The sequence below is a fragment of the Falco biarmicus genome, chromosome 4 (genome assembly GCF_023638135.1).
Source record: "Falco biarmicus isolate bFalBia1 chromosome 4, bFalBia1.pri, whole genome shotgun sequence".
NCBI classification, from domain to species: domain Eukaryota; kingdom Metazoa; phylum Chordata; class Aves; order Falconiformes; family Falconidae; genus Falco; species Falco biarmicus.
The window spans coordinates 9,442,272-9,469,854 of record NC_079291.1 but is presented as its reverse complement, the minus strand read 5'-3'; the positions used below and the strand labels follow the sequence as shown (position 1 = coordinate 9,469,854).

The 27,583-nt window shown below is 36.6% G+C and overlaps 1 protein-coding gene across 3 annotated transcripts in view; it reads left to right on the top strand.

Annotated features, from left to right (window-relative positions):
• Positions 1-27,583, top strand: part of NEK10 (NIMA related kinase 10) — a 116,196-nt gene that overhangs the window by 40,704 nt on the left and 47,909 nt on the right. For all 3 annotated transcript variants that reach the window (XM_056338595.1, XM_056338596.1, XM_056338597.1), the window contains exons 23-25: positions 320-395; positions 21,762-21,891; positions 22,496-22,566. In XM_056338595.1, coding sequence (XP_056194570.1) covers positions 320-395; positions 21,762-21,891; positions 22,496-22,566 — 277 coding nt within the window. The remainder of the gene's footprint in view (positions 1-319; positions 396-21,761; positions 21,892-22,495; positions 22,567-27,583) is intronic.

The window sequence follows — 27,583 nt, the reverse complement described above, 5'->3', positions numbered from 1 at the left end:
TTACAGTTGTCATGCAGTTTAGTGGAATATATTAATTGAAGCCTGAAACTGGTTATGAATTGGATTGAAAGTATCAGAGGTGTGTTTATAATATTTTTAAAGCTGATAGGCTTGATTTAAGCATAAGTTGTTGATTAATGTGGAAATAGGAAGATTGTATGGTCCAGTACTGTAAAATGTAAACAATTTTAAAAAAAAACAACCCAAATTTCCCTTCCACTGTCACCTAACGTTTCAGCTGTTGTGATCTAGCACTGATTGTCATGCAAAGAGGGTGGTTGCTGACATGTGAATCTTTTATTTTTTTTTTTTATTGTAGCTGACTTTGGACTTGCAAAGCAAAAGCAAGAAAACAGCAAACTTGCATCAGTAGTGGGAACCATTCTGTACTCGTGGTAAGTACTCCTGCATATGACATTCAGTCCAGCGAGTTCCATCTTCATGGTTACTTTTTTGGAGTAGACAGGCAAGTTACAATGGAGTAAGGAACAAAGTGCAAGTTACCGACCCACTGCTACTCTGCAGTAGTTGGTTGCCTGCCTATTTTGCTGTTGCCTATTCTTGCATATGGTGGTTCCTGTGGGTTAAGTTGGTGTAAAATGAAGTAATTGTGGTTGTGTAGTAATTTATTCATCTACTTATATACTTATAGATAAAGAAATGTGTTTTCAAGTTTTAAAAAGATATATGTTAACAACATAAATAAATTTTAATGGCTTTTGATGTAATTGTGGCTTCAATGTGCAGTTACGTGGTAAGTGCGGACAACTTACCTTCTGAAAAATATTTTAAATTGGTGCTAGTGGATTTGTTTTGATAAGTAGGCATTTGGTTTTAGTAATTGAACTGAAAAGGTATTTTCTGATGTTTGAAATTTTCAGTCATGGAAAAGCATGACCCATATTGTTGGCAATTTAAGCTTAATAAACACATAGATAACTGCTCTAAAATTTTGCCTTAGACAATATATTATTCAGTCTGCTGAATGAGCTGCAGTTTCCTATGGCATCTCATTTGTGAGGAAGCCAAAGTGAGGAGCCATATTGTATTAAATTGCAGTACCAATATAGCCAAGTTCCTAGATTACTACTGACTTGTGATTTGTTTTCTTAAGAGCATGGAATAGAAAGCATTTCCTCTCCAAAAGGTTACCCTCAATATGTAAACCGTGTATGTAACCGAGAGTATTATATGCATGTCAGATTCTCTCAAACAAAAGTAATTGTGGGCAGGACAGAGTATTGATTTTTGTGTTGCACGATGTATAAATAACAAACATGCCTGTTAATTGAGGTTAGTGTATCGGGAACAAAAGGGAGCAAATGTAATCTGGGTAAAAATCTCAATTGTGGGAAGCACAAGCACAGTATTCATCTAGTAGCAGTTGATGCCTTCTGCACCTGCCACTTAAGATGAGAATTTCTGTTGATTGAAATGCTAACATCAGAAATCAATTAAGGAATTGTTAATCTGTGCCACTGTTCTGGATCTCTCTCTTCATTTGCAAAATTATTGGTTAAACTTTGCCTACCCTAACTACTGCTTTATTAAGGAAATATGTTTACAAGATGTTCAGCTGTAGCCTTGCAGATCCAAATATTCCTTATTCCATCATGGGCTCGTTCCAGCTTCTTTGCAACACCTTCTTACATACAGTTGCTGTTCCCTCTCTTCAGAATCACTCTGTTGCTTCTATTGTGTCCAGCTTTCTAAGGTCAGAAGTTGGTTTTCTTCTTTTAGGGATTTCTGGTGCTCTTGTTCCCACTACTATAAATTGCCAAATCTAGTTCCTGTAAATAAAGTGAAGTTTATTTGGCATAGGGAATAGAAAAAGAGAACTACAATGAATGACACACAAACAAAGCAAATATGCTGCATAGCATACAGTGTGTACACTAATAGTGTTTTCTGTTTTCATCAGAACTTTTAATTTACAAAATACCCACCAAAAAGGAGAAAAACCTGACAGAACATATATCCTAAGTAAAACTGGAAGTGGTTTCATCCTAAATTTCTTCTAAGACCACTGCACTGGTTGGGACACTGACAGTATATTTCTCAGAAGTTTACAGGCATCTTTGATGTCAGTCTTCTTCAATCTTCTTTTCTGCTCTGGTGACCACATGTGATGGCCATATACCTGTGAGAATACTCAGTTTGTGTGCTTGTAATAAGTAATTAAAGGTTCTAAGCTGTTCAGGGAGTTACTGGTGGCTCTTCTGAATTAAGAGGGAGAGTCAAGAACTCAGGCATTTGGCAGTTAAATATAATTCATGTTGCTAGTTTTGAAATTGTTACTTGTGATTTCCTAGTACCAGAATGACGATTGACACTTAATCCCTAGAAATCGCTAAATCCTAAAATGGCTTCAAGAGTGAGTCCTTGTAATGTGTTAAATATTCAAGTCCCATACCTTGAAGACGAATGCTTGTGCTGCTTCTTAGGGGAAAAAGGTAAAGTAATTGCAAGGCTGCCTTAATTGGTTCTCCAAATAGTCCTGAAGCATAGCACAATCTGTGAGTGATGGTTTGGGTAGTTGAGTGAGTAAAAGTTAGGTGTAACTAGTTATGAACTAGTTATGTGCCTTCTTTTTCAGCTTCTCTGAAGTAATTTGTTTTGTTCAGTTATAACTAGGCAGAGAACCTGCTGATGGGAAGTTACTGTGCTCTTTTAAACAACAGTTACGGGTAAAGTGCCTGCAAGTTAGATCAGTCTTTAGAAATGTCAGGTTCCAAACCATGCCCCAGTGGCCCTCAGAGAGTCACTGAGTTGTAATTTTCTTATCCTATCTATGTTGACCTTCACCACCACCACCACCACACCCCCCCCCCCCCCCCCCCCCCCCGGTTAGATTCTGTCACTGATGTCTTTGAGTCTTTTCACATTTTCTAGGAATTTTTTATTTAAAAGTAGTGTTCTGTAGATTTAAATACCTTTTTTTTTTTTAAAAAAAATGTTTGCTTATACCACATTTATGATTATTTCATACCCTGTCTTTGTACATAGAAGTTCACATCAGAGCTAGGACTTTGGCAGTTCTTTCTCTACCTCTTTGTCCAGTTATTTGTATGTAGGTGTGAGGATAAAATGTTACTTACGTGTTGCAGTCTCTCAGTAAGTGGTCTTTTGGGACATGACTCGTCAGTTCTGCTCCACAGGCAAAATCATGGAAGCCATGATCCTTGCCTGTCTGTAGTCAGAAAAAAGAACAAGGATACAGTTGTGATGTATGCTTGAGTAATATTTAAAATTATAGGCTAAAGCATTACAATCTTTCCAATGTCATAATAATTTAAGAATGTTAAAAAGGCTTTGCAAACAGCTGAGAGCACTGGATGCCACCTTCGAGGTACTTGGCTAGTACTGTGTGTGACTGGGCTTTTTGATATGGAAACCTGTTCACAAAGAATGAGGTGAACTGACTATTTTAACACAAGTCATGAAACAGAAGTCAGAGCGTGTAGACTTAGTGCTTGGACTAGATTTTGTTTGTTTTGTATAATTTAAGTAGATTTGAAGTGAGATAAAATAATCAAAACATTTGGAATGCCTATCTACCAAAAGCAGCAATATTAGTTCCTGCACAAAAAAAAAACCAAAACGGAAAGGAGGAAGAGAAAGAGCTGAGAGACATCAGTGTCATTTCAGAGTGGCAGAAATTGCTTTCTTCGGAATTGACAGAGTAATAGTTCTGGGTAGTTTGAGATGCGACCCACCCTTCTTGGAGCAGACGATATAGTACCGAAACAAAATAATAAACATCAAAAGTAGCATCTGATGCTTATTGTTTTAAATCAGGCTATGCAGCATTATGCAGAGTGGTTCAGATAAAAATTTATCACTGTGTATACCAAATATATTTGTATTTGAGATTGACTGAATCAATTTACTAGTGCAATTTTTAAAAAACTGTGTCATCATAAAATAAAAGCAGACAATGTTTTATGTTTAGAGTGGGGCCTTATATAATTGTGCTTTGTGATTGTGATGGTTTTTAATTCTACTTCATACTAGGTTTTACTCTACTATCATACTAATTAAATTCCTTTTATTTGGTTATATTCTTGAATTAAAAAATCCAGCAATGTGTTATGTTTAGAATACCAAATATATTAAATGGATGTGTTTACACTTAATACATTAAAAATTGAGGAAAAGACTGCTTTAAGGAATTGGTAATGAATTCTGAAGTCTTTTTCCAACTCATAAGTCACCAGAAACAATCTGCTCCAAGTTAGTGGTGACAGAGCTTTTATTTGAAGGCCACCCCACAAGAGACACAGCAAATTGTACATGGTTATAGAGAATGATGTTTCCTTTCATGTATATCTACCATTTCTTTGTTTCACAAAATGGATTTTAACTTATGGAGGGGATGTATTGACAACAGAGCAAGAGATATAAGCAAAACTAGCCAAGTCATGGTTATGACACACACACACACACACGCGCGCGTGCGCGTGCACCCCCCCTCCCACACACACACCCACCCCAAAAGCTCTGGGAAATGAAGTAAATTTTGAGATTGCTATGGAATAGAGAATCCCATCATAATTCCTTGAGATCTTGGTTGATCTTGAGAAGCTGTTGGGAAACTGAAGAAGAGCAGCCCATCAGGTATCATTAAGAAGTAAGTGAGAATGTTACCCGTTAGCTGGCAAACTAACTTGATCTTTCTGAAACATAATTGTTTTAAAATATTCTTTGTATCAGTTTTCCAACAACATTATGTAAGATTTGACTTTTTGTGCTAAAGTTGGGGTGTTTCCTTTTTGTGGCATTTTGAGGAAACTCATTTCAGCGGTAATTAGGGGTACTATTTTACTTGTGTACCTCACCTCTGCTGTGGAGGAGAAAATGATTCCTTGATCTTAGTTTCTGTTCATGGACTACATGATCAGTCTGCATACTGTGTTACATTAACCACATTTTTTTTCTAGTACTGGTCACTGCTTCTATTTATAACCGTATCTTGTGACAGCACTGCATAAATCAATATTGTGATATAATTTCATGCAGAGATCTGCAGTAGCTGTTTTTTCTCATTGCTTATTCTGGTGACATGATAATATTTTCACTTAAAGCATTTTTGTGTTGGGAAGGATAATTTAAGATGAGGGAGTGTGTACTTTCATATGTACTTAATTTTTAGCCTGCTTTATGATGCTATATGATCAAACTGATAACTAGTTTTCCTAGCAGTTTTTTCTTCCTCCAAAAATAGCCTCTGAACCATTTCACCAATTTCAACCAAGTCTGAGTATTTAGATTCTTCTAATGTTTGTGAAAATTTGGTGATGGATAGCAAGCAGAGACACAATTTAATTTTTTGGCAAGAGAAGTTTTTTAAGTTCACCTTCCAAATAAGCTGCAGTACATGTTGTCATGTGACAGTAGTTTGTTGTGTTTAGATAACCAAGCGCACAGGAAACTTCAGGTACTGTGCAATGAGGGAAGGTAGAAAACTAGTGAAAAACTAGTTTTGCACTAGTTTTGCCATTTGTGGAACAGCTGACTCCTGGAGAGGATTCGTTGGTTTAAATAGAAAGGTAACAGAAGTTAAATAATCCTTTCAGTATATTAATACCGCATTTTATCAGAGAACCTTCTGAAAGGTGATTAATACAAGTATTCACTCTGGGAATGAAACATAGCAATGAAATTTAATTGTGATAGCGTGGCTGTAGTTTAGGCATAGGTTTATGGTGATGTGTGTCAGCAAAAAGTCCTGTGCAATTGGAGGTCGAATCCACAGGGACAGTATAGCTGAGGATAGGCAGTTGATACTGTCTCTATACCACAGTGCAACTCTGCATAGAACATTATGTTTCATTATGGGCATACCATGACTAAAAAGATAAGCTGGGTAAACTTCAAGGAAGAACATTCTAAGTAGCTGACAGGGATTGCCTTATAAAAAGATGGCCAAATAATACAAACTATATAAAGTTAAATAAAGTAACAAGTTTGTCTAGATAACTGTCACTTCACATTTGAAATGTACTTAATACCACATCCAGTATTACATAGTGTTATATGTGGGAGTACGGCTGGAAATGATGTGAAACAAAGTAAGAAGACATGAAGATATCTGTATTTATTTCTGGAAAAATGTTTCAATGGAAATAATAGTCCCCACCACTTTTTACAAAAAAAGTCCTCACCGTAAGACATAATGTAGTATTAGACAGGAGAGAATGCAAAAAAATCTTGGATTAAAAGAAAGCAGGCCACTTTGGAAGTGACATGGACTAATTCATACAGATGTTTTTTTCTATCCTAAGAAGAGTTCTTTCACTCACAAAGGCTTAGAAGTAGCTTAAAGTTATAGCAGAGGTTTTCTTGATGAAAGGCAGTGTGAAAACATAGAGGTTAGTTTCTGTTGTTTTCTAACAAGTGAGTGATGCCAGTCTAGCTTCTAAAGGGTTGTTTTAATGCTTGGGGGGAAAAAAAAGATAGTATGTAATAATTTTATAGACTCCATGATGAATTTAAACTGCTATCTTAAAAAAAAAAAAAAAAAGCACTATTTTACCAACATAGCAGGTTATAAATCAACAAAGTACTTTTGGGAAAGAATCCTTTCTGTAAAACTTGTATAACAATTACTTTAATATATATTAAATGTTACGTTATAATCCCTTTGGAAGAGATAATAATAATGAATGAGCACTTTATTAGAATAAGATTAGTTATTTCATCAAACTGATTTATAAGCTTGTAAATATCTTTTAGTCCAATGTTATTGGTATTTGTTTGCTGTAATTATTATTTTTTAACTTTTCTTTTAAGTAATATCAAATGAGGTACATTTAGATAAATTATGTTACTATGACATCTAAACTGCAGAATTTAGAATACTTTTGGTAGGTTTGCTTCTGTTTTTTTCCCATTCTCTTCTATCTTAGATGTCAACTGTATTGGTATCTTGGCAGATCCTTACTATTTCTAAATCTTTGCTATTACTTGTCCTGCTTTGCTTTGGTGCTCAGTATATGGTGTGCTGTTTCAATTTCTACTGACATTATACGTCATCTTGCTGTCTTTAATGTTTACTTAATAGTGTGTTTGCTGTTTTACCATGTCTTTGGTGGTCAGTTAAAGCTATTTCCTGTTTTCACTTGGGTCTTGGCCTTTGGTTTCTGGTGTGGCTTTTGTTCAGCTGCTTGCTTTTTCATAGTAGCCAGATATGAAAGCTCTGTGAAGGATTGTTCAAACTGCCTTAGTTTTTCCTCGGTTTGTTCCATCTCTTTTATGTTATTTCTTGGATCTTTTTTCACAGCTGATTTTTTGCACAGAATGATGATTTCTGTTGTTATGATAACTTTAATCGCTTAAAAGTATTAAGAGAAAGAGTAAGAGAAAGCACATGCCGCTGTAACAGAATAGAGTTCTTGGACTATACCAAGACATTGTTAGAGTAAGCACCAGAGCACTAAGTGGTCATCTCTCATCAGAGAAATGTTAATACTGGATTTATGGGTCTGTTCTCCTTTTTTTTTTTTTTTTTTTTTCTCTTTCCTGTTTTTTGCAGTAGTAGTTTCACTGTCTACTTCAAAGAATGGCAGGCCAGCAGTGGCCTAAGAATTACTGAAGGCAGCATGAGGTATGCTAGGCATCTGACTGAAAGAGCAGCCATGTCAAGAACTGACAAACAAGTAGGAGGCTGGATGTTTTTAATACTCTTCTAGAACAATTGAAATAAAGAAAATAATTTGAATCAGTAATAGGGTAGACATCTGGTTAAGAAATACTAAAAAGGGGCATTAATGCCTTCTAAATGTTTGAATCATCTGCATGTAGAACAGCCTGTAGTCTTTCCTTCCATTTCCTCTCTTACCCTAAGTGACCATATTTTCTGCTTGAGGTGCGTCCCTAGACTTATCAGGGTCTTGTTTAACTAGGCGTGAGGGAAGATTCTGTTTTGAATGAAGGAGGGGAGAGGAAAAAAAAAATATTTGCTGATACTTGAATAGCTTTTGTGGGTTTAATAATTTGGAGTCAAACTGTCTTTAATTACGTTACTCACATTGGCAACTGACATCTTCGCAGCTAGAGTTCTCAGACTTCTTGGTTATGGGTGGCCATTGTTAACAGGAATGTTATAAGGGTGTTGAGTTTAAATACCCCATGATTTCAGACAAACGTATACATCTATATTTGCTGTTTATTCAGCTGAAGCAAGCTTTTCTCCTGGGTTACTGTTTAATGTCTAGGCTCTCCACAATTTGGGCTGCACAAGCAAAGGTCAGTGATTTTATGACTGAAGAGGTAGTACAGTGTTATTCAGGGATGAAGCGGTGAATTGCCTATATGATCCCAACTGCAGTAGTAGACTATGTATTTTATAGAGATCAAAGTGCCCAATTATTAAATTGGGAGATTCAGCAATGTGTTGTAAATGTAATTTGTTGGCAGATTTTGTTGATTACTCTTTACAAATTAACATGTACGGTATTCACTTTGTACTTGCTATCTCAGGAAGAGTTGTTAAAGGCTTTATTTTATTCCTAAAAGTTATTTTAAAGACAATTTAGGGAAGAAAACTGTGAAAATAAATGTTATTCTCATCACAGGATCGTGTGACTGTTCAGTTTACGTTACTTGTATTTTGCTTCTGGTCTGTTTCTCAAGGGTGCCCATTATTGTGGTTAATGAGTGAGCTGGTCAGAATGAGGTGCTATCTTGAACCTCTTCTTTCTCTTTAGTCTTTGCTTAGTTTCCCATGTAGCCTTATTTTTTCAGCTGATGTTTGTGAGCCATCAAGCAATGAATTCTTTGTTTAATATTAAAGTATGTAAGAAGTTTTGCCTAGATTATTATGTTACAACCCTGTGTGCATATTTCATCTACAGAGACCCTGTGTGCATATTTCATCTACTGACTTTCATGAGGGCTTTTGCAGGCATCTGGATCAACAGACTTTATTTAGATTTGGGAATTTTAAATTCTGTGTAAAATAAGACAATGAAACCACCATCTTATTCAGGTAAAATCTGCAGCTGCCTGCTTTCTTTTTGTTGTGTGTAGGGTTTTGGGTTTTTTTTTAACCATTTAATCCATACTGAATGTGATTGCTAGACAGAAAAGTAGTTAGTTAATTATGTTGTATAGTAGATTCCAGAAAATCCAAATACTTGTGAAGTCATCTAATTCATACCTAACTGTGGAAAACAAGTTACTGTCAGAAACAAGTCTTTGTGTGGCTGGGATTCAACTTGCTTATATGTAGTCATTCAAAAACTAGGCATCTTATTCAAGTCAAGCAGCTAGATGGTTGTTGAAAACCATGGAAAAAAATAGGCACTTCAGTAATGAATTTCATCCTGTCTGTCTTAAACAGCTATTTTAGGATGAAATGAATCAACCACTTGATGTGCCTGTCTCTCTCCATTTGCTACAGAGGGATCTGGAGCACTATGTTAGCATAAATCTAACATAAAAAATTAAGTGAAATTAACACCTTATATGAAATCAATTATTGAAGATTTAGGTTTATTTTAAAGTTGTTGTAGAATTGGATTTGCTACTGCTTGTGGTCATCTTCTTGCAGACACTTATTTTTCCATGTCTCCCTTTCAATTTTAATTATTCATGCAGTTTATTGATAAGCTTGAATACTTGGACAAAGACACTGAATGAAGTTCACTCTGAAAGGCAAATAGCTCAATAAGCAAAATCTCTACCATTTTTTAAGTGTTCAGGTTTCTGTTCCATAGATAAAAGGAAGAAAGCTTTTTGTTTTCTTGAGCTATTTGTACAGTTACAGACTTAAGGCAATTCTTCAAAGCATTTCATAAGAAATTGCCGTTATAATTCACTTGAAAACATTCCTGTTTGGAAGGAATCAATTCTTAGAAGTATCTGTCAGATGCATGTTATGAGTGCCTTTTAGAATGTGAGTGTTATGAGTGTTGCAGCTTTTACGTATGTGGATAGCACTTTGCCACAACTTACAGATACAATTTATCTACAGCATTTCTGTTTAAAACTGACAACTTGACAATCTGCTAGATATTTTTCTATGAATAAGAACATCAGATGTGTAGACCATGCAGTGATGCTTGCCTTTAATAGTATAAATAAAAAATCACATTGAAGGGAATTCTTACTTTGTAAATTTCAGAATCTGGCTTACACTTCCTCCTGTTGTTTTAGACTTTGTTCCTTGATGTGTCTGAAGGAATAATAGGTGTAAATGAGAACTTTGATGTGTTTTTCTGTTTTAAGCCTCCCAGGGGCTCTGTATGTATGGAACACTAAACTACATATTAATGATACTTTGATTTGTCCTTATAATTTACTCAGAGATGCATACGATAATCTTGAAAATTCAGAAGCATAAGAAGGTTGAAATGGATATGCACATTTTGAGTTTATTTTCATTACAGTGTGAAATGACACTTCATTACATTCTTCAGTAATAATAAGAAACTGAAGGAAGAAGCAGCTTGCTAGAAACATCACCTTTCTAATAGAGCCTGCAAGGCTTTTAAAATTGTCCTGGAAACAAGTTTTTAAAAATGTGGAGGCCTAGAAACATGTAGTAGTTTTACACACTGACTCCCAGCAAGTTTTTTCCAGATCAACAGATACAGCATATAGACAAGAAGGCCAAATTCAAACTAAATTGGATCTTTATGGGATATTTTTCTAATATGCCTACACATTGTATCTGATGAGGGGAAAAAACGTTGCAAATAGATACTTCTAAAAAAATTTATAGAAAACCTTCAGTTTGGGATAAATGCAGACAGAAGGCCATGAAACTCCAATACTTGTGGTCTGCTTCTAAAAGATACTTAAATATTGATAACCTTGGCCCTTGCATTATGTTGAACGTTCTCCCAGTTTTTGTTGCCAACATAAGTTAATAGTACTGTACACTGTAAGTGCTCCAAAACTGCTGAATTTCTGAAATGAAATGTTCAGAGTACTGATCTGGCTGGAAAATTCTAGAGACCCAAAATGTATCTTTGAGTAGTAGTGTGTATATATGTATGCACATATATATAGGGGCATGCATAGACATGGACCACATACATATGTAAAAATCAGTGAGAATGTTCATACTTGTAGAGAAGTTAGTTCAGTTTATATAGCATAAGGCAGGTACTTGTCATACTTTTGTTTCCCCATGTAATTCATTGTTCCACAATGTCAAATCAAGCATATATTGGTTTATCCAGCTAGGAACACTGTTTCTAGCATAACTATATTTGAACAAAGTTGTATTGATTTCTTCCATGCTTTCAAGTACATAGGACCCTCTTACATTACAAGAATTCTTGGCAGCTTTTCTGTTCTGCTTGCTGCCACTGATACTTAAGCAGAAGACACTGAAATTGCCCAGTGGTGCCCCAGCAAGTAGGCAATTGCCATATCTGGGAATTTTTGGAGGACATTGTTTTCAGTGTATTGAAGATGAGAACATTTAGATATGGATGTCTCTTGGGCAGCATATGTGGTGAACATCTGTGAAATGCATCCCTCAGGTGTAAAGCTAGACTCTTACGCAATGACGTGCTTTTTTGCTACTGCTCCATGACATTCAGAACGAACTTGTTTTCACTAGCACTAAAGATTCATACATGTAAAAGCAGTGAAAATGCCACAAAAAAAGAGAAAAGTCTGTCACATAAATATATGATGCCAGAGATATACACTCTTACAGAAAAAGTGCAGTTTAAAGATGGGAGAACATGTAGTACTTGAATGTACCTCGCTGGTCTTCTGCTGAGTATGAACGCAAAAGTCCTCACAATAAAATTCTTCTGCTCTTTTCAGCAGCTTTTTATATAGGTTTTATGCTCAAAAAGAGGAACTGAAATGTGCTGAAGTTTGTTACACATTTTCCTGGTTTAGTTATATTTTGAGTGACTAATTTTTTTTTCACTTAGCAAAGGTAAAAAAAAAAGTTTTAGTTGAGCGTTGTGAACTAAGAGTAAAACTGAAAGTTGTGTTTCAGTGGAAGCTGCTTTTATATTTCTAAAGCTGGCCTCTTAGCAGTTGCATTTGGTATCTCTCTTCCCTAGAAAAAGCCTCCCAAATTTCTGCCAGTACCAGTTGGTTTTAGGAGTGTGATATAAACTCCAAATGATTGAAGGAAAAAATACCCAACTGTGAAAAAACCCTCCCCAAACAGCCATACCACTCCCGGGACAGCACAAGCATTTACTTAAACATACGATGATGAGCTAGATTAGAGAACTGACCTGGCTGAAAAATTATTTAGGTTATTTTTCAGGTGTTATCAGATCTTTAGTTTGATGCATAATGCAGCTGTAGAGTTACTTGTGCTGGCATAGCAGAGCAGACAGTGGTAAAGAGTGACTGGGAGGAGCAGGAGCAAAACAACATCTTGACTTACAATATTTTTCAAATATACAGCCTAAACACTTTACCACATGTGAGGCTGTTTTGGTCTTCACAGTTTCATATGTGCTCTAAGTTTTGCTGGGGAAAAAAGTAGGTATGAGTGACTCCTTGCACATATAGATTTGGGAAGAGGACTTTGTGCTCTGAACATGCTTCTGCCTTGGATATTTAATGATTTAAGTATGAAGAAGATACTAGTTTGTTTGGTTTTGTTTAACAAAGCAATAGGAGTACAGAACAATAGAGTAAACTAAAAAAAATGTCATTTGTTTTGTATTAATATGTGACATGGGTGAATTAGAAGTGAGTTGCTGGCAGTTTTTCTTGTGTTCTAGAACACTTATTACACTGCTAGAGGCCATAAATTATTTTTCAAAGTTAATACATTTGCTGTCTCTAAGCAATAATGTATAATGCTATCACACATAAAAACTTAAAGGTTTGTAAATTCAAAGAAGTACAGATCAGTTGTTGAATGCTAACTGAATGCCTATATCTTTATTTTCAAAACTGTAAAATAAAAACCCCGAAAGGTGGAGTATAAAACATCTGCTTCTGTTTTAGCCAGAGACACACTGCATATGTGCTGAAAGAAAGCAGAAAGTCAGTGATTTCTCTAAATTGATAATCAACAGCAATGTACAATGTAGCTGAGAGCTACAGCGGTCTATTACTGGGATCTTGTTTGTACACATTTCTCAGTGTGCATTAATATTTCAGATCAGATAGAGACAGACTACACAACCTTACTGTTTGCAGTGAAAGGTGTCCTTCCACATCAAACCAGCATTTTTTTTTTTTTAATTTTAATAAAAACCGAAGGGAGGTATTATCATGTAGTTTGCTGTATCCCACAATTATTAGTGGCCTGTCACTGATCTCATATTGGTTTTGCCTCGCTATAGACTAAATTATATGAGAGGGATTTTTCTGGGCAGAGACAGGCAATGCTTGAACTAGAAAATGAAACTGTTGAGATTACACTGCTGAGAGAGCAATTATACATGTGAAAGTTACCTCTCTTAGCTGACTTCACCCATTTTAAAATTATGTTCCCCACCTGGTGGCAAGAGGATTTATTACACTGTAAAACTGCAAACTGAAGGTAGTAAATTTCTTCTCTACTCCCATACATTTTAAAAAATGGTGGAGATGATGAATTTTTCTGTAGGCATCAGCAGAGGTTTAGGATGCCTAAAAAGGTGTCTTTTGTGAAGAAGAAATTATATATATAATATTTTACAAAAATATTTAACATAATTTGTAATGAGAAAAATGTATACAAGTTAAAAGACAATGTAATAAATTATTTTAGAATTACTTGGCAATACACTTCAAAATGGAAAACTGTGAAGGCAAATTTTTTAACTAGTGATTGAAAATCCTCTTCCAGCTTCATCACTCAAGGGATAGACAGAATATCCCCAAAAGGCTCATGTTGAATTCTTCTTGTAGTTGAGAAATGCAAATAGCTTTCAGCAATGTTCACAGAATATCTTTATTCAAACTGTCAGTTTTGTGGCTCCTGTTTCTTCTTCCTTTGCCTTTAGTGGTAATTATAAAGCTATAATACCGAATGTGTATCTGTAGCTTACAGCAAACTATGCAGAGAAAAATTGTGACAAGGAGCAACTGCTTTCCTGTTTTTCTTTTTCACTCCTTTGGGATGACGCTGATGGTGAGCAGCTTCTTCTCCCCCCGGCCTTATCTTTTTTCTTCCTTTTTTCTGTGATTCAGAGGACTGATGATAGAGTAGATCTGTGTTTTTTCATACTGGTCTCCAAACACTCACAGATTACCGTGCAGTAGTTTAGTAAAAGGAAAAGAGGCAACCTGGTTCATAGAAACCTAGAAATGGTGTCCAAACAGAAGCGTACCCTTGATTTTCTCATTCTTTGAACTGAAATTGGTGGTCTTGGCCCTTTTCTGAGAATATAGACAGTAATTGAAACAAGAGAGATTCTAACTTGAAATAAGGCAATTTTTTTTTTCGCCACTGTCACAGTCAAATGTAGAACAGGCTGCCCAGAGAGGCTGTGCAGTCTTTACTTCTGAAGGTTTTCAAGACACTGCTGGATAAATCCCTGGTCAGAGAACAGCAGTCTCATTTTTATAGTGAATTGTGGCAATTCTTTTCCCAGCTGCTCCTTAAGCAGAGGTTCTGCATGGAGAGGCTCCTCTGGTCTGCCCTCACTCCTTGCTTATCGGGAACAGATAAGGGTGCAGAGGAGGTCTGGTTCTTAAGTGGACACTGGTTTGCGGTGTCGATCCCTTTTGCAGTATGCACATTGATTATTGCCTAACCAAGGCCTGGGCCAGGGACCCCCTCTTGAGGGGTCCGCCCCATCCTTGGCCTCTTCCCCTGATCCTAGTATTTTCCTCTAATACCACCACCAATGTACTATTTACTCTTTCCTTTTGACTATCTCTATTTCTATCTGCAATCCCAGGAACATCCAACAACTTTCCCCAATCTCGAGCATCATTTCCTTGTAATTTTTGTAATTTTATTTTAATATAATCTGAGGACTGCCCCACAAATAGAGGAGCTAATTGATTTTGCCCCTCTTCTGATTAAGGATCAATATTTGTATATTTGCAGGCTGCCTCCTTCATTCTGTTCGGGAAATCTGTGGAGGACTCTTTTCTGTCTTGCCTAACCTCATACAATTTAGACATGTTTATTGCTTTAAGGCATAGCATTTCTAATTCCTAACAAAATCCATTCCTGATACTGAGTCAAAAGTTGCTTGGGTCTGTTAATATTCGTGTCCCAGTTCAGACCAACGGAGGGGAAATGATGCTCCACAGTTCCTCGTAAAGTTCCTGCGTTAACCTGAGCTTCCACATGTATTCTAGCTGCTTGACAAGTCATCTCCTCCTCAGTACTGTCAGACAAAACCTGCATTATTGCCTCTGTATCTTTCCAGTCTGGATCCTGTGTTTTAACCATAATTTCAAAAGCACTACCGACCTTCTTGGGATTATCCCTGTAATTTCCAGTGGTTGCTTTCCAATTATTCAAGTCTGTTATTGAAAACAGGACCCTCGCTGTAATGCGTTCTTCATTTCCCACAACCTGGTGGAGGGGAGCATGTACAGCTTCCCCTTGTTTGGCCTGCATCAACCTGCTGTTGGGCTAAAAACTTCTGCTCCCAGTCCTAGTCCGCTCTCCTGATGATTACCCATTACTGCTTCCCCTGCTTCCCCAGGCCCATTGTCTCTAGGTCTCAAATGTCTCTCAGGAGCAGTCACTGATTCAATATCCTCCTCCTCCTTTTGTTCACATAATTTTAAACATCTCTGTCCTATACTACAAGCAGAGCAGCACCTTTTCAAAGGCCTGTTCTTATCCTTTTCCAAAGCCAAGACCTGAAGAATCACTGGGAGGTAAATTAATATCACACTCTTTTTGCCATTCAGAATGGTTCTTTAAAGTGAAAAACATATCAGCATGTAAAACTTCATCCCATTTCTTTTCTTGTCTTAAAAACAACATCAGCTGTAACATAATTCAAAGTGCCGTTCATTGGCCATTTCCCCCTGTCATCCAGTTTATACAATGGCCACCACTGATTACAGTATTTAATTAGGATGCTTTTAGTTACATTTTCCCCAGAATCACCCCCTATTTGTTTTCTTTAAAATACCTGCTTTAGACTGACTAATGCCAATTTTCTTTTAGCATGCTTAAAATTTTATAACAATATACATGTATATAAATATATTCAGATGTTCAGAGTACGCTATACCAGACAGAAATATACATATCTACTCTGGTATGTCAAGCAGAAATTTTACCAAACAGATTGTTTTCAGGAGAGCCCTCAATAACCCAACCCAGCACAACTTTGACCTTGACTTCTGGGCAGGTATCCCAGACCAGGAAGAATGCCTTACATCTTTCCAGGGGAACTTTGCTTTGGAGCCTTCAGTCTGGGGATTGGAGGGCTTACCCTGAGAATCCCTCTGTGCTGGCTGGAATTCCTGCGATCCCACAGATCCACTGATGCTCAATAGCAGTGTCCCACTTGGGTTGCTGGAAAATGATACCATAAAATCGGTCACAGAGAAAAACCCTCTAAGACTCGATTTGAAGTTTTAGAAGGTAGGCATTCTTTATTACAGCACTGGGAGCATGGGGGAATGTTTCCTCCGAGTGTGCTCACCAAGTTACTCGAGGGTACACATTGTATACAGCAGAATACTTGCACATTCGTAGTGTATTACATATACATTTTCATTCACATACAGGATTGGTTACAACTTTCTCACTTCTAATGCAAACAGGTGTGCACCCTCAGATAGCACTACTGAAGTTTTTATTAAGTATGCATACCCCCCAAGCATGGGTTTGCCCTCTATCAGGAAGGTGGTGGTGGGTGCTATTTGCGTCAGAGGTCACAATCTCCCACTGCCACAATTACCTTTGTCCTACTTTCAACCAATTTTCTGTGGGTTGCAACACCTTATCAGCTTGCCTCCTCTTGCGGCCAGAACTTTCTCATTTGGAGGCTTTTTTCTGCATAATTTAGATAATGGTGTTCATATAATTATCTGCTCTTTGTTTCCCAAGGTTGGTTCCCTTGATTAGAAGTCCTTTCATTCATCAGTTCTGATGACATGAGAGTCAGCTTGACCTAAACTTTGTGCAGAGATTTGTTTAACACAGAGCTAAACACTAAAGCAGGGTTTGGTAATTTGGGAGTTTAGACATTTTGTTCCTTATATAGCAGAAGTCTTTCAGCATAATCCTGAACATATCAAAAGGTTAAAGTCTTTTGATGAGCCAGCAACCTTCTCTTAAGAGAATAGTTTGACATAAATGTATATACAGTGGTATCTATATAGTGGCATCAGTGGAGAGATGATGTAAATCCCATCCTCTGGTGTGTGTAAGTTCTGCCAGCAACTAAAAAGGCTATCCATTGCCAGCAAGTATTATTTTATAGGTATCTTCACAAAGATGCCTGAAGCTAATAGAAGCTGCACAGAGTCTTTTAGTATTTGGCACAAAAAATAATAATAAAAAAAGTTTATCAGTATATAGCAAACTTTCCTACTGTCCTGTCTCCAACAGTGGCAAGAAATCAATATCGAAGGGAAGGAAGAGTGGGATAAGCATATTAGATACTTTGCTAGCCTACAAATATTTCCAGCTTGGGTTGCGTCCTGAACTAGGTATGGTTTCTAGGCGTGAGTGTTTGTATAACCACCACCAACTGCAGGAATCTCCATCAAACTTTAAATAATTAGTTGGAGGAATGATAAAGACTAAAAGCAATAACTCTGTTATAGTTAAAATCTTCCGCAGTAGTTTATGCTTCTTATTATTTTACTATTTGTTTATAACCATCACCTCTTCTGGGAGTTAGTCTTGAAGAATCACTCTTATTTTAATTAATACATAACTGTCTAGTTGAATTCATGTCTCATTTGACAATACTCCTCATACTGTAAGGTGACATATACAACCTTGTTCTTAGACCTGTCAGAAGCATGTGGATAAACCAGATAACACTGTACTAAGACAACTCACGAGTGATTTACCGAAGTTCTGTGCAGCTTGGGAAATCCCATGTAAATTCAGCCTGATAGTATTGACAATACTTCTTAGAAGCTTTAGAAGATCTAGAAAATTAACGCTGTTTTGAAAAATGGCTTTCTTTCAGCTCCTCCCTTCCTCCCCCTCCAAATTCAGGACTTCTTCCTTCATTTTGGAACTTCTAGCCACTAATAACTATTGTGAACATGAGCTAATCCAGCGAGGATAGTAATCTTTCATATAAGTATGTGCTAGCAGATTCAGACTGAGACAGTAAATTTCTGTAAAAAGTATTCATAAGTGACATGACAAAATAACATAAATGAGCAAAATTATAAATGAACGCTTGATTGCAAAAATATCTCCAAGACCATGTAGAGATGATTTGGTGAAATGTGTTCAGTGTTTTACAAGTAGCACAGATATTGACAAAATCTGATTTTTTTTCTTTTTTTCTCTTTTTAAATTCCTAATTAAACATGTGGGATAGCATGGAAAGCTATCTTTATTTAAAATACCTGATTAATTTTGTAGAAGTAGTTCAGAAGGAAAAAACCCCAGATAACTCTTGGGATTAAGCAATGGCTTAAATTCAAGACTCATGTTAAGGCTGTTGGCATGGAAGACTTATTAAATATAAAGGCAACACTGATATGTTGAGCAAGAGTGACCTTTCTGAGAAATACTTATAAAACTGACTGTTTGAGGATGCTGAGAATTTGGAGTATTATTCTGTGGATACATTTATGTGTCTTCCATTTAGAAGAATTTAGCCTTGCTTTTGCTATGGATGTTTGTTTAGTGAAGGACTTTCCTATAGTAAACATAATGCTGCTGAAGTAAGCTTTTTCAGCTTGAATATGTAATTTGGAAATAAGCAGTGATTTGTAGACCTAGAGGAATACTGTGGTGATTATCTTGAATATGTTAGCTGCAAGAATTAAGTGACTAATTGTATAAGTATCTGCTGCCTCTTTTAATATCGAAGACTCTGGATATCGTAGAGTATAGCATCAGTACTGCTGCTTCGCTGCAGTATGATCAGCCCTTGGAGCAATGGAAATGCAATTTATCAGCTCTTAGAGTTTCTCCCTTTATGTATTTTATTTTGACACTGAATGCATTTTATGATGTGGACATCTGTTTGCTAAAAATTCAATTAGTGCCACCGTCCTATTTTAGTCAATTGAGATCTCTTAATCTAAGAAAGGAAGAATCCTGCCTTTACGAATATACCAGAAAAAGGTGATACCAATGCTACGTTTTAAAATTTATTTTCAGTGTTTGTGGCTAAGACTTATTTTATAGGGGTTTTATGGAATAAAATGCAGAGTCTGGTTCTAGTAATTCTTTCTGGTCTTGACCAGACAGTGACAGTTTATACACAGTTGTCAACTCACTTAGACAAACCATATGTACTCCCACCACCCTCCTGTTTGTGGGTGCCAGTGTACAGGAGCAGAACTGGGTACTTTCTCTGCTTGGCATCCCTCAACAGTGTGGATCCAAAAGATGCAACTCGGCTGCAGAACTGTTTTGCTAGTCAACAAGTACTGTACCCCACCCACATTTCTAACTAGCAGATGGTGAGGCAAGCCTGTAGAACATGGTGAGGGATTTTACTACATCTCTGAAAAGTAAATAAATAATATTTGAAAATTCTATTTTAAAATCTAAATTACAGAATTAATTAGCCATGCAAGCATAGCATCGAATAAGTATAGGATTTTATATAAAACTTTCATGGTCATCTTAGATAAGTATAACTTCAGTAGTTTGCAGTACTTCTTAAGCATGAGACAGTATTGAAGGTATTGTGCATCCTAATGATCTAAATATTGGACACTTCTGACTAAAGGATTAGGTATGCGTTTAGAACATGAAGTCTTTCATCAACTTCCAGCTATTATGCATTTGTGTGAAACCATGCTAAAACTACAATCCTGTCAGCACTGTATTCTTCCTGTGATTCCCAAATCATAGTAGTAACAAATAATTTTTTCCTATTCATCAGCCTAATGGGCTGCTGTTTGCTCTGGACATCAAGTTAGGTTCTTCCCTGCTATTCATGAATACAAGATTCTGCAGGCCAGATCATGGTTGCTTCTGCTTTTCTCCTGATTGTATTCAGCTAATTCTTTCTGTGACTGCTATGCAACTTTTTGCATACTTATACAGATTTTGGCTTGCATAATCTTAGTATGGGATTTGAATATTCTTTAGTTATTTCAAAATAATATTGTAAAACTTTATGTCTCTTTATGCATGAAATTTATCACTGGAATGAAAGATTGTAAAATTCAAGTCAGATTCGTTTTTCTGAATAGGAGCATGCTTAGAACTTATACTAAGACAGGGGCTTTGCCTTATTGAGCTCACCATCTATATGGTAATTTGTAATACTGGTGTTTGCTCTAACATTTAATACATAATAATGAAATTTCCACGAAGTCCACTGATGAGTTAGTGTCACAGTGAGTAATAAAGGCAGTCTAATTACAGAAATAGTGTTTTGTTCTAACATGACATTCAACATCCTGTATTCCCCTCTATGGTTGCATGTACTGGCAGCAGCAAAACTCAAGGAAAATTGCTCATTAGTTTTCACCTAGGAATCTGTATCTTGCTTGATTAATTTTACCAGAAATGTGTGACCTGTCTGTGTCTCTCACTTCCCCACAGTGACATCTGCTCTAACTTTCTGTTCTGTTAAGATCACTTAATTTCTCTTCAGCATAATAATTTGTCTAAGGGACCTCATCCCATTTATTTTAAAAATCTGTTTTCTGCACTTTGTGCATATCAGCAGCACACTTTCTATCACTATACTTTACCCAGACTATATCATTAATTGAATTTATACAGCGCCTCTCAGTTCCAAAATAAGGTATTTTACCAAAGGTATCTGTAGTATAATCATGAAGTTCATACAGTGGTTCCAAATTCTAAGCTGAAAGGAAAACAGGTGGGTTTTCAAGTTGATTTTATGGATGAGTCAAGTATTTTTTATATCTCTGAATAATTACAGAGAGAAGATGCTAAGTGAAAAAAAACCACATTATGTGATATGACCTTTACTTACTGCTAAGACTTGAACTCCAGCATCAGAATATCCCTATTAAAGTAAATTATTATCATCCCGGTTTATGAAAAGTGCTGAGGAAATTAACAGAAGGAAGTGGAGTCTGCTTTGTGCTGAGTCAAAACTGAAATTACTGCCTTCTTCCATTTGCTTTAAATGGATCTTTACAATGGATTTTTTTTTTTTTTATTGTCATTGGCTGGCTGTTGAGTATCCATGTGGCATCTTCATAGGGAATGTATTACAGTAGTTTTCAGAGGATGAAAATGATACAATAAGTAAAGTTTGATTACTCACATTAATAGCAAAATCATACCAATTAGCATTCTAAATATAGGAATCTTATTAAATTCTTTCTGGTATCTGAGTTACTAGAGGGTGTGATAAAATAATCTGTTCTCTAGTTGATTTTATTGAAATGCCATTATTGTAAACAAGTTCTGAACGCTGTAGTTAATTTGTATCCATTAAGTCCAAAGACATTACAACATGAAATTAGTGGAAAGGACAAGAACAAATAAACCTCCAGTGTTGTGAGAAGAACTGTGGTAGAAGTGGAAAAGCTATTAATTGTATTTCCACTTAAGAATTTGTGTGGTAAAGGAAGTAATTGCAACCTTTTGAATGTAATTGTGTGTGCTCTGAAAATACGTTGTAGTGACTAACTAAATATTGGGTGGTTTAACAAAAAAAAAAGCAAGCCTACTTCTAGGTGGATTAATTAAACACTTGTGGGTTGCATTGCTTTTTACTTAGCCCTGAAGTTGTAAAGAGTGAGCCGTATGGAGAGAAGGCTGATGTCTGGGCTGCAGGATGCATCCTTTATCAGATGGCAACTCTGAACCCACCGTTTTACAGCACCAATATGCTCTCCTTGGCAGCTAAGGTATCTGAATTTGCCAAATCAACCTACCAATTATTTCTGCATGTGTTCACTAGATCCATGAGAATTTCTCTTTAAGGTTATAGAAACATAATGTGCTCTCTGGTCTGATGTGTGAATAAGCACATTTATCGTTGTATGGATTGCTGCCTTGCCACTGTAATTACAAAAATTGCTTCTAAGTGTTAATATATTATTACCTCTCAGACTAATACATTTTTATCATTTTATTTGTTGTTAGGACCTTTAGATATACAAAATTTCTTGGTGTACTATAATATTGGATTTTTTTATAGCATAGCGTATTACACCTTAGGATGTGATCATAAATAAAACTAAATAATTGTTTGGATGTTGGGTTTTTTAATGTTTCCCTTACCCAGGTATTGTAGCCCTTTGATCTACAGTGATTATGTACGTTAATGTAGATCCCTGATTAGAAGTGATATTCTGCATTAGAAGATGTGTTCTAAGTTGTTTTGCAACTTAAAAACTGATGATGTAATACCCATCAGGTTGTTTCAAGGAACAATACTTATCCTAGGGGATCTTCAAATGAATAATGGAATATTTTTCTTCAGCTAACTGTAGATTATTTATTTTGCAGATAGTAGGGGCTGCGTATGAACCTGTGCCAGAAGGACTGTACTCTGAAAAAGTATCATTTACTATTAAGAGGTAATCACTCATCTGGTTTTATTTCGACAAGCTGCTGAAAAGATGGGGGTTTTTATATGTTTCCAGCAGTAGTAATCTGACAGTTTGCTGACTTTAGCAACTGCCAGTATTTGTCCCTGAATATTAAGTATGTTCTGATTTAAAATAAAACAGAGGTATCTCTTTACCCTGCTAATGATATATGCAATATTGTTGTATACATGCAACTGGAAAACTTATGCCACTATACTCAGCACATTTGTCCAAGCCATTATAGGCTTTATAATCAGTACTGAAGTTTAAGAATAGCAGTGCTGTAGTTAATTGCCTACACGTAAATTTTCCCCCTCATGAAAATACAGCATTTTGAGTAATTTTCAAGTGCAGTTTATGGTCAAGGAAGTAACCATTTTGCAACATATTATTTGTAGATCACTGTGTGATCCCATTCATAGTTTTATGTGTTTATTTGACTGATAGAAATATGTTTCCCACTACCTTCTAATCATGTTAACAGGATAGCAGAGATAATACAGTAATGGAGGAAAAGATGAGCCTCTATTTGTTCCACTCACTCATCACATATTTCTCTTAGCTATGGTTACATCTTCCCGGTGATAATGTGTAAGACAAATTATAGAGAGTAAATTGGTGCACTTCTATGAGATTTAGCTCCCTTGATTTTTCCATTTTAGAAAAACTCCACTTAGCACAAACCCCCCTTTTCTTTCTCACTCAGCTGTTGAATTCCATCTAAAAAGCACTTTACTGTACAAAGACTGTAACTTCGTTATACTGTGTTTTATTGTACAAAAAGGTTTATGTTATTTTAAATACCTTCAAGACCTTCAAGATGAAGGACAGCAATGGAGAGGATAAAAGCTAATAAAATTAACATTTAAGAGGTCCTGAAATGAATTTAATATGTTAAATACTTACATATATTTGTAGTTAGAATAACTGGCTTTATTAATTAATTGCATGCTATTTAAGAATAATAATCTCAAATAAATGCATCCAGAAAATATCTTCCAGTCACATCAGATCACTGTTGATATGTACTACATTCTCTTAAAATTGTAAACACATTTTTTTCGGTGATTTTGTTAAAGTTATCTGGGTCACTGGCCCTCTGTCTTGTCCTTTTCCTTCCTGATAATGATGAGAAACTGTAATAGGAAGTTTTTGAGGGTTTTTCTAAGGCTAGCTATTGGGTTACTTGTGGTTGTGTAGGTTTTGTGGCTGAATTAAACAGGTTCATTGCAAGTCCCATATTATCATGAGACTGGCTGCTATGGAGGCTAAATGGTTTGATTAGATCATTAAATAGGTATTTGCATGAAAATATTAAGTTTTCCAGTTTTTCTATCACATAAGAAAATTTCTCCTTATTTTAATAGCAGTTGGAAGCATAAATTGTTTTTTTAAAAATCATTCTTTTACTATGGGTTAATCCTTAGATGAAATACTACTTTTGGGTTTTTGCTTATGCTTTGTGAGATACTTAGAAAGAAAAAAGAACATTAAAGAAAAACAGTAATAATGAGATTTTACTTATAATATAGATGAGGACACATTAACAGAATTGAAGAAGTTATTTCCAAGGGACTGAAGTATAACACATATTCAAAGATGAATGTGATAAACACAAAAAATATTTATTGATAATGATTAGAGAAAACGTTAAAAGCTTCATTTTGCAACTGTAAATTTGCATTAGTATTATCATTATTCAGTATTGTTATTACTAAAATACATGGATTTTAATAAAATGGCTTAAGCTATAAAAGAAAGATCTAGAATCTTAATCATCAAAGAGTTGTTTAGTCATAAATCGTTTATTTCTAGATGCATGGGAAATTGATTTAGGACTTATCAGAAATCTTTTATAGCTCGCATTGTTCTTGGAAATTTTTGACCAATTTCAGTGGATTAAAATAAGAACTTAAAAAGCAAAAAACATTTCTTAAGGGTGAAAAACTTACATGTGTTTACAGGAAATATATAATTGTGAATAAAACAGATTAACAAAGTTATAAAAATTAATGGGAGAAATAAAAGGATTTGAGCAAATTTAAACAAAAAAGATTAAAATCAAGAAGTTCAAGTAATATAAAATATTTTCAAAACTGCTACTTTACATGCAGTTATGTTTATTTAGAAAGCTGCAGTTTTAGAAATAATAAAACCATTCTGTGACATTTTCTTTAAAGAAGAGCGTTGGGTTAATCTTCAGCTGGTCAATAGTACTCTGCAGGGCAAAGTAAATGATCAGGTTCACTGGACTTAACAGATTTAAGACAGTTTATGGGACATGCAGAACTGTCCCTATCAGATTTTATGTCCTACATTATGTACAAAATATTCTGAGGACTTAAAAATAGATGTGACAGTATATTATTACTGTTACTAAAGAGCTACCTAGGGTGCCTGAAAGAAGAACCATAGAACTGTAAAGTAATTTAGGTTGGAAGGCATCCCTGGAGGTCAGCTAGTCCATCTGCTCAAAACAGATACAATTACATCTTATTGCTCACTGCTCAGGGTCTTGTCTAACAGAGTTCTGGTCTTGAAGACAGAAATCCAACAACTTCTCTGGGCCCTCTTTAGTGCTAGTCTGCCCTTGTGATTAAAAGTAGTAGTAGCAGGAATAGTAATAATAGTAATAATCCTTATATTTAATCAGACTTTCCTGTGTTCTAACTTGTGTCTATTGCCTCTTGCCCTATCGCTGTGCACCTCTGAGAAGGATCTGGTTCCATCTTTTCTGTACCCTCACATTATGTAGATAACAGTCAGATCTCTGTGTAGGTGGCCCAGGTCCTAACACCAGCCCTACCCCACATATCAGCTGATCCCTGTAATCTGGTGTTCACAAACCTTTTGAGAATGCATGTCATCCAATCAACTAGGTCATTAATAAAGACATTAAACAGTACTGGCACAGTATCAGTCATTGGAAGGTGCTACTTTCAGCCACCAGCTAGACTTTGTACTGCTGATGACATCTCTTTGAGACAGGAAGTTGAGCCAATTATCTCCTGCCTTTTAGGCCTGTGGGTACTGGGAGACACTGTGTCAAAGGGATTGCTAACATAACGCTACTCACAGCATATACTGCTCTCCTCTTGTCCACAGAGCCAGTAATCTCTTACAGAACAATCAGGCTAGCCAGGTATGACTGCTGTTTGGTAAATCATCCTGGCTGTTCCCAGTTGCCTTCTTGTCCTTTGTGTGCTTAGAAATTACTTCCAGGGGAATTTGCTCTATTATTTTCCCAGGGACTGAGGTGAAGCTGACTGGCTAGTGCCTTCCTAGATTCTCCCTCTTGCTCTTCTTGGATATGCATGTGATATTCAACTTTTTCCAGTCTTGGGGAACCTCCCTCTGATCCTTTCAGACATGACGGATAGTGGCATTGACCAGTTGCATCAGCACCCTCAGGCTCATCTCATCTGCTCCCATGGGCTTGTGTATGTCCAATTGGCTTAAATGCTTTCATTGTATTTTTTTCTGCAGTGTGGTAATGCTTCATTCTCATGGATTCTACAGGTAGGCACAGAGATCTGAAACACCTAAGGCCAAAGTTTCCCAGTGGAAACGGAACCAAAAAAGGCATTGAGTGCACCAGCCTTTTCCATGTACTTTGTTACTAGGTTGCATAGTGGGTCCACATTTTCCTTAGCCTTTCTTTTGTTGTCAGAAGGTCTTGCTTCTTCCTTCCACATCCATTGCTGGTTTCAGCTCCAGCTGAGCTTTGGCTTTCCTGACTCCATCCCTGCTTCCTATATGCAGCAGTTCTTGTGCTTTGAGTTGTCCCTGAAGATTAGTTAGGCTCTCCCAAGCTTTCCCTTTGCCTTCCAGGGCAGCCTTCCATGAGATTCTACCAGGAAGATCCCTGAACAGAGTGAATTCTGCTCTTCTGAAGTCCTGTGTTGTAACTATCCAATCTGTCTTTCTCACTTCTCTCAGGATTTTGAACTCCAGTTTGATGGTTGCTGTAGATGAGGCTGCTCTTGATCTTCACATCCCTTCATATCCTTGTTTGTGAGGAACAGGTCTGGCAGATCACCTTTGCTTGTTAGCTTCTGAATCAGCTGCACCAAGGAATTGTCATCAACAGATTCCAGAAATCTCCTGATTGCTGCACTCAGCTGTATACTCCATCAGCAGATATCAGGGCGGTTAATAGGTGCCATGAGTATGAGTGTGTGCAATCATGAAGCTTCCTCCATCTGTCCCACAAAAGCTTCATTGACTTCCTATTTGTTTTTGAGTGGTTTGCAGCAGGCGTGTACCACAGTGTCACCATGTTGGTGTGTTCCTATGATCTTTACCCCTAAGCTCTTGACTACACGCAGCCAGGTGCTGGACTGCAGGTTGCATCCACCCTGACTTGAGCCTTTCCCCTGCACTGGATGAATTGAGAACACCACCTCAGCCCTCCGCCCTTCACATTTGACCAGTGCTCTGTAGTCACTTTCAGTGTGTTCAGGTAGAGTCACTCATACCCGTATGAATCAGCAGTAAGGCATAATAGCCCAATGGCCAGGTGAGTCTTGGTAGTGTCTCCACAATGTCCTGAATCCAAGCACCTCACAAGCAATAGGGTTCACAATCACCAAATCAGATGGTTGCCTTGTTCCCTCAGTCTCAAATGACTTGTCATCTGCTGCTTCTTATTTGTGATGTGAATACTTGAATCCGATTCACCTGGCTCTGATGTGTCCTCTCTTAGTCTTGTTCTTTCTCACCGGTTCCTAGGCTACTATATCTGTTCTGTAATTGTTTATCAGTAGTCAGAGGAAAAACCTTCCTTCCACTGGCAGAAGTCACAAGTCTCCAGATTACCTCCTCTTAGTAGCCTCCATCCACTGCTCCTTTGAGGGTAATCTCTAGATTTCCCCCCTTTGTATTGTTTGGGGGTCTCATCTCTGCAAAGATCTTGTCATTCTCCTGCAAATCCTCCTGACAGTACACTCATCGCCTTCACAGCTGCTTTGTCCAGCGGTGCAGCACCATGACAGAGCACAGTCCC